The 8,009-nt window shown below is 53.1% G+C and overlaps 1 protein-coding gene across 2 annotated transcripts; it reads right to left on the bottom strand.

Moving 5' to 3' along the window:
- Positions 1–354: 354 nt before the first annotated feature.
- Positions 355–7,038, bottom strand: LOC103219801 (spermatogenesis-associated protein 31A6). 2 transcript variants are annotated; one of them, XM_073022165.1, is made up of 4 exons: positions 6,797–7,038; positions 5,628–5,739; positions 5,000–5,060; positions 355–4,745 (listed from the first exon to the last, which is right to left on the bottom strand). In XM_073022165.1, the coding sequence occupies exons 1-4, from the start codon at positions 7,025–7,027 to the stop codon at positions 1,025–1,027; spliced, it is 4,125 nt and encodes a 1,374-aa protein (XP_072878266.1). In that variant the 5' UTR covers positions 7,028–7,038; the 3' UTR covers positions 355–1,024. The 2 variants fall into 2 exon arrangements, with proteins under 2 accessions (XP_072878266.1, XP_037854581.2); XM_037998653.2 differs by having other exon boundaries at positions 5,628–5,685.
- Between the last annotated feature and the right edge of the window lie 971 nt (positions 7,039–8,009).

Below are 8,009 nucleotides of genomic sequence, written 5' to 3'. Positions count from 1 at the left end.
ACACACACTTCACCCCCTTTTCAGTTCTCTGTCTGCATCCCCTGTAGCTCTACAGAGTCCCACCATCAGAAGCCTCTGCACGCACATGCATACCCTGTTCCATTCATCCAGAACTACTTCTTTGAAGCTGAGAGACACGTAGGTGAGACAGACAAAGGCAGGTGACCCAGGAGCAGGGTCTTTCACTCATTTGGAGCACGGGAGTTCAGGGCCCTCCGTAGCCTCCATGAAGGCTACCCCCCCGGCTCCCCACCCCCACCTACACATGCACAGAGCTGGAAGGTCTGTCCCCACCGCCACTCCAGAGTGCGAGAAAGGGAGAGGCAGTGGGATGGGGACTCTGTGCTTCGCATGTTGGCTGAGCTAAGAGGGCCCATCTCCATCCCAGCCTTTGTCAGGGAGAGAAGGGGCTTCCCAGGAGCAGGCATTATCTATTCTCCACCAGGATACCCAGGGTCAAGACTTCTCCCACTTCTGAACTCAGGGCCCAGCACTCTCCCATACAAACTTCCACTATGTGACACATGAAGCTACTGGGCTGTGGCAATTCCTGGAGCCTGCATGGCGATGTTCAGCCCTGTGACATCTCTGCAAACCTTCTCCCTAGAGCTGCATAAACTTTGAGGTAGAGAGTAAGTAGTGGAAAGACGGGTTGAATCGTATTTCAGAGTGGGCTCTTCATAGGTTTTTCTCATCTTGTTTTTAGAATTTTTTGTTGTGTAAAGACAGTGCTACGGAAACGTAAGGTTCAGTGAAGGAACTCAGGATGAAGGTGGGCTTACAGCACCACTGTCAGCACCCTTCCATGTCCTGTTGCTTCTAGAAACCAAGCCCACACCAAGCACGTCACAAATAAAAGCCATCACCCTCTTATGAATAAAAAACCATATATATTGTGGAATATTAAATGTTCTGCGTGTACTAACATGAGAGAAAATATTTTTTCTCTACATAGAGTGAATTTTTTTCTTGGGGACTTGTTTTTCTCTAAGGAAGGCTAAAAATGAATTTGTGACTGACCAAATTAGATACCTCCCCGAAGAAGACAGTGCCTGGGACAGTGGTGATGGTGGCTGGAGGCACCAGGTGTCTTCGGCCAGTGCTGAGGGGGACTGACTGGGGATACAGCTTTCTTGGGGAGCAAGAGTTGGGGATGTCGCAGGCCCAATTGCTCATTGTTGCACCGGACACTTTTCAAGGGCTGTTGATCTCTGATTTGCCTCTCTCTGTTGGGACAATTCTGGCTCTTGAGAGTGGCTTGTTGACTGCTGGCGGCATAGCTCAGCATTCTGCTGTGTTCTGAGTAGAAGGGGTGCCTGTGGTTGCAGGGAAACCCACAGACTGGAGCTTGAAACTCCTGTTTGTGCTGATTTACCTTCGAGGCATGGCATGCGTGGCAAAGTGACATCTTCTCCTCCAGCATCTGTCCAACTGCTGTCATGAGCCCCTGAGCTTCAGCACTGCTGCTGTACACACAGGATCTGTGTTTTCCTGTTTTTTGGCTCTCAGCAGTGACTGGTGCTGGCTTGCTTTTTTTCTTTGAGAAAACCCGCTGAAAAAATTGCTTGATGTTTTCTCCAAAGTGGCTTATTGAAGGAGGCTGTTTCTTTGATGGCAATGGCTGGATGCCTTCATCCTGACGGGTGTCCTCTGTTTTCCTGACCGGGGTAGGTTGAGGAGTCCTCAATCCTTCAAGCCTTTCTTCATGTCTTTCTAAGTTGGGCTTCCTAGAGTTCTCACTCTTGTGAGGAGGGGGAAACATCGGGCTTTGTCTCTTGCATGAGACTTGACAGTTTGGGTTCTTGGGCTCCCTGTGCCCCAGGTTGCTCCTTCTGGCTGCCATGAGGTCACGTAGCTCCTGGGAAGCCTGCATGTTCCCAGCAGGCATGCTCTGGAGATGGCCCTGGGGCACTTGAGGAGCCAAATTCTCTGTAATAAGGGGCAGAACGGACGCTTGCCCATCTGGAAGGAGCACAACAGCGGCACAAACTTGAGGCTGGGTCTCTGACTTCGTGGCCATTCCAGGCTCAAATTCACTAATAACCTCCTCCATAAGACACAGCTCTCTTGGATCTTGGGAGACAGACATTTTAGGGAGTAAAGAACTTTTGCTGGTCCCTGGAGCCTCGAAACCACGCACATCATCACTTGTGGCTTGGAGGTTTGCCAGCATATGGGTTCCCAAGGGGACTCTGGGTTGTGCCACTGCCTCCCTGGTCTCCCCAGCCCTTGAAGACTGGGCTCCTAAGCTCCTGCTCTGCTGGGTGCTGCCTGTGAGGCTGTATGTGAGGGGCTTAGATGGCCACCTGCCCTCCTGTGCAGCTGGAGGAGCCTTCAAGGGCCCATGATCATTCCAAGATGGGATCCCTGGCGGGGCCCTCTGGAACTGCTTACATGCAGGTGAAGAGGCCAGAAGACTCTCTGGCATGTCAGATGCTTTGGTCAGCACCTGCTTTCTCAGACTTGCCATCGGTGGCTCTCTAAGGAACGTGGCCACCTCAACTTTTGAGCCAGCCCCAGATTCACAGGTGGCTGAGGAGGGACCGGCAAGCTGTGTAAGGGACAAGGACGAAACCTTTTCCAGTTTAAAGCACTGAATGGGTTTGAGGACCCTGAGGGGTAGACTCCACCTGTGTTTGGCCCATAACCTCCCAATATGGGCTCCCAGCACCTGCTGCGTACACGGCTCGAGGAAGGGAAGCACCTGGGCTGTGTTCACACAGGCTTTTCCACTTTTCGGGGGTGCTAGATTGCTGGTCTTCACGTAGGTGTTGGACACGGGAAAAGCCTGGTTGACAGCAAGCCAGGATCGACGCACACTCACGGGGATGAAGCCCTTATTGATCTGACCCAACTTCCTGCCGACGTGGGCTTTCAGGACGTTTTCTATACGATTCCTTTCTGTGCGTCTTAATAAATCACTTCCTGAGTCACTCCTCAAGGGCTTCCTCAAGTCCCTTTCCGACTCCTCAGAGGTCGCCCCCAGAACTTTCCCTGGGAAGTTTTCCATGCCCCTGGATAGATTTTGCGGGGTCTGCCCCAGAATTTGCCCCAGATGTGGGCACGGGTCCCTCTCCAGCTGGAACTTCACCTTCTGTGCCTCCTTGCTGCTTTCGCCTGTGGACGTGGAGGACTGCCAGGGCCTGGGTTTGCCCTTGGCCTGGCTTGTCCCTGACGATTCGTCCCGAAGTTGCATCAGATCCAGAGACTCTTGGATCCTTCCCAGGTTGCCCTGGTGTTGAATGAACCACTTTTGAATGTGTTGCTCCAGTTGTCTCCAGAGTTCAGGACTGATCGGAAAGTTCTCAGGCAGAACAGATGTCAAGCGTTCCTGGGGAAGGTTAGGAGTGGAGACACTAAACACATCCTGAGATTTTTGGACCCTAGAGGGTAAAGCCAACCCACCTTCTAGTTGTTTCCTCAACAAAGGCCATTCAGGGTGCTGAGTTTCAGGTAGGCAGAGAGCTTGCACTTTCTTCTGCGATGCAGGGCAAGCTACTCCAGAGTTATGAATCAGGGATGGAAAAGCAGGAGACAGGACTGGGAAAGAGGATTGAAGATGGGCCTGAGCCTCGGCCTGAGCCATAGGTATGGGCCGGAATTGGGGTGTGGATGAAATAAAAGGTTGGGACTCGGGCCCCAGATGGGACAGGGGCTGGGCCTGGAAAAGCAGTGGGGACATTGTAGTCTCCCTTTGAATTGGGCAGACATTGGAAATTCCATTGAACAAGAAAGGAGGAGACTGTAAAGTGTAAGACCTTTCAGTGACCCAGGCATTAGCCACCAGGGATTCGCTGTGCAGAGAGGGGAGGCCCCAGAAAAGCTGGCTATAATTCTTCTGAAAACTTTCCTGCAAGATCCTAGGATCTGAGAGCTTCTGAGGACTGGGCAGCTGTTTCGAGTTCTCGCCCATGTTCCAGAAGGGTTTTGGGGTTGTGGGGTCCTGCTCAGCATCCAATGATTTAACCAAATTCCCCAAAGAATTCAAGTGCTTTTCTGGGCTCATTTGTTTTAGAAATGATCCATTGTTTTCTTTTTCCTCCGAAATGTTGACCTTGGCTCTTTCTATGACTTGTATACCCATGACATTCTGACCATCAGAGTTGAGTAAAAACGGGCTACCAGCTTCCATCTGACAGGTCTCTGGTGGGTGGCGGGAAAGATGATCTTGCTGGACTGACGAGTTGAAGACGCACCAGGTTCTGGTAGTCTCCTGCCACCAGGAGAAGGTAGAAACTTGACTGTTTGAGCCGCCAAGGCCTGAGATGGCTGGGACAGAAGCCGCCAAATCCTTACGCAGAGACAAGCTTTGAGGGACGGTGCCCAGTGGAAGTGCCACTGAGTCACAGTGAGATGGAATTATCAGAGTGGAGTCCCGCAGGGGAGGAGCAGGGAAAGCTTCCGGAGGAGACGGACTATCAGAGGTGTGTGGTGGGTGAGGGAAAAGTGCAGGTGGCTCGGGTGAGGTGCTTTCTGGGGGAAGGGAAGGTTCTGGTGCCTGGAAGGCACTTAGGGAGGAGACTGAGGTGGTCATTGGGCCTGGTGATGGGGTGGAGGCCAGATCCTGAGGATGCTTGGTTCGAGGATCCGGGGAAGCTAACGGGGAAAGCATGGGAGCAGCATCTTCCATAGACTCATGAGAGGACCGGGAGTCTCCATCAGGTGCTCTTTTGCCCACCTCACCTGGGGGCTCTGGACCGGAGAGCTGACCAAAGTCACCTTTGTCAGGGTGTGGCCCCAGGAGGCTGCAGGAGACAGGAGGCACAAGTTGCAGCCAGGAGCAGGTGGGGCCAGGGGCAGAGTGGGAGCTCGGGTCACAGCCCCTCCACCACCCCACATCCTGACTGCCCAATTCTCCTGCTACCCCTCGCCCCAGGGTTTTACTCCCATCCTCTGTCCCCCTGGTCTCCCCATCCCAGGTCAGCTCCAGGCTGCCTATGGCCCTGGGGTCACATCCCAGCCCTGGTAGGAAGGATGAAGGGAAGGGGAAGTGCCTCACCTCTGCAGTTGTGAAAACAGGTCCCAAGTCTCCTCCAGGCCTCTCGGGCGCGCTCTACAAGCTGGAAATCAGGAGACCGGGTTAGGGCGGTGCAGGAGGGACCTGGGATCTCACAGGAGGATGAGTGCATGTTTCTTTAGGGAAGACCATGGGGAATGAGACCCTGGAACCCGCATATCTGTGTCCAGAGCCACATGGCCCCGAGGGTAATAGCAAGGCATGGCGGGCAGGGCTTTGTCATTCACAAAGGGCTTCCACACACGGACCCCCCCACCCCCACAGTCCTCACAACTGCCCTGTGGGGACAAAGGACTGGGGTGGTCTCAAAGAGGAATCAGCCTTAGCAGAGTTGAACAGCTGTTCCCAGGGACCAGGAGGCCCCCTCACCCCCCTCCCATCCAGGCAGGCGTTGTTCTCCCCACTACACACACACTGCCCCCTGCTGGGTAAGGCCCAGTCCCTGGCCCACCAAGGCTTCATTCTGGCTCGGAATCTGAGAAGGATCCGGGGTTCTGATTTCCTTCCTATGAGCCCTGCCCCAGGCTTCTTCAACTGACTTCTTCAGAGTCAGTTCCCTCCGGGGCAGACGAGATCAAATTAACTCTAGTGTGCCCTGGCAGAGCCTTACCTCTCAGACTGTGGTTTTTCATCCTGCCTCTGGGCCTCCCTCTCCGCCCTACTGGACACTGGGAGACAAGATGACGCGGGGAGACAAGATGACGCGGGGAGACAAGATGACACTGGGAGACAAGAAAGGGGGAGGAGCTAGGACCGGCTCTCAGTCTCCGCCCCCAGCCCGGCCGCAGCGCGCTGCACTCACGAACCGCGCGGCTCTCTGTCTGGCTCAGGGAGCTCTGTGTTCTTCCTCCCACTCATGTTTAAATGGATGACAAACTGCTTTTCTTCTTAGAAAAACAGGAAGAGGGGGCCGGGCGCGGTGGCTCACGCCTGTAATCCGAGCACTTTGGGAGGCCGAGGCGGGTGGATCAACTGAGGTCAGGAGTTTGAGACCAGCCTGGCCATGGTGAAACCCCGTCTCTACTAAAAATACAAAAATTAGCCGGGCGTGGTGGCGGGCGCCTGTAATCCCAGCTACTCAGGTGGCTAAGACAGGAGAATAGCTTGAACTCGGGAAGCAGAGGTTGCAGTGAGCCGATATCGCTCCATTTCATTGCAGCCTGCACGACAGAGCAAGACTCTGTCTCAAACAAACAAACAAACAAACAAACAAAAAAAACACACATACACACACAAGAGAGATTTTCAATATGACGCCGTCAGTCCCTGTTCCTCTGCTCGAGGAACACCCAGGCCCGCAGGCACCGCTGAGCTGTCAGGTAGGATTCTGCTTCCCAGGAGACCAGAGGAGACGCCAGGCCCCGGTGGGAGGCCCTCGGGGGCTCAGCACAGCCCCCAGATCACCCCATACAGAGGAGACTGGGCCCCGAACCATCTGCCCCAGGAAGGGCCTGATGAGCCAGGGCTCAGGGTCTGGCCTCGGACAGAGACCTCCCCCGTCTCATGACCGTTCCTGGTGCTGAGTCCACGGGTTTGATTTTGCCTTGACGCCTCCTGCGCTCCCCCACAGGCGGACTGAGAGCTTGGGACGGAAATCCCAGTACACGATCCACCCCTACCAACCCTGGCTGCCCTGCCTCTCCCTGGAAGGATGATGTTCTGGTCTCTCCTGAGACTTCCCATCGCAGAAGTCTCTCCACTGGATTTGGAAAAGTGGAACTAATAAGAAAAAGAAAGGAAAGAATCAAGCTCTGTGGGTCCGGACTGAGGGCTCCTCACCTTTCTCTTCCCAGGTGATGGTGAGGGTGGGTCGTCACAACGGAGGTAAGAGAAGTAGGGGAATAATAGGAAGAAGAACCCCAGGGCAAACACCAAGGTGAGGAAGATATCCAACACCCATGGTGTGGAGCTGGGGGCGTTTAGCGACGAGGCACTAAGTAATTTTAGAGGAAAGGGGAGATTCTCCATGTGAATAGGCGCATTGCTTTCAAGCAACTGAGCTCTGGGCATCCCCGTGGAGACTAGGGACTGGGGCCCACGCCTGCATCACAGAGCTGGGGCCTTCACATCACAAAGGGCTCCTTTGTTGGGGAGAGGGAGGGACAGCGGGAGGGGGAGGGACAGTGGGAGGGGGGGCAGCGGGAGGGGGAGGCTGAAGCACAGCTCTTCCCCACCCTCCAAGCTGGGGATCCCTCCACCCTCCCACCTTCCAGATCCCTCCTTCCCACTCAGTTTTGTCAGTGATAGAACTTAGCCAATTTTCTATGCTTTCTCCCTGAAACACAGATATTACCTGGTTTATTTTATCTGTTGGAGACGGTGGCTTCAGGTTACCTATTTTATGACCCTTGAAAATCTGAAGTTGACTCTGAAATTTTAGCTATGTACCAGGGAATTTTATTCTCAGAATCTCGTTCGTCCTTAACCCCAGCTTTCCCACACAATGTTTTTGTCTTATATCAATCCAGGGACAAAATGTAAATTTCTTTTACACTTATGTGGTTTTACAAATTTTGAAAAGTAACTTTTAAAAAATTATTTCTATCTCACTTTGAATCAAAGGGACCTACCCACGTACAATTAAGACTTTTTTTATTTTTTAAATTTTATTTTTGTATTTATTTTAAGTTTCGGGGTACACGTGCAAGACATGCAGTTTCCTTACACAGGCAAGTGTGTACCATGGTGGTTTGCTGCCTCTATCAACCCCTCACTTAGGTATTAAAAGCAGCATGCATTAGCTATGTTTCCTGATGCTCTCCCTACCACCGGCCCTCCCCAGACAGGCGCCAGGGTGTGTTGTTCCCCTCCCTGTGTCCATATGTTCTCATCGTTCAGCTCCCACTTGTAAGTAAGAACATGTGGTGTTTGGTTTTCTGTTCCTGCATTAGTTTGCTGAGGATAATGGCTTCCGGCTTCATCCATGTCCCTGCAAAGGACTTGATCTCATTCTATTTTATGGCTGCATAGTATTTCATGGTGTCTATGTACC

Source organism: Chlorocebus sabaeus, chromosome 12 (genome assembly GCF_047675955.1).
Source record: "Chlorocebus sabaeus isolate Y175 chromosome 12, mChlSab1.0.hap1, whole genome shotgun sequence".
In the NCBI taxonomy this organism is placed as follows: domain Eukaryota; kingdom Metazoa; phylum Chordata; class Mammalia; order Primates; family Cercopithecidae; genus Chlorocebus; species Chlorocebus sabaeus.
The sequence above is the reverse complement of the archived record's forward strand: the minus strand, read 5'-3'. Positions and strand labels throughout refer to the sequence as shown.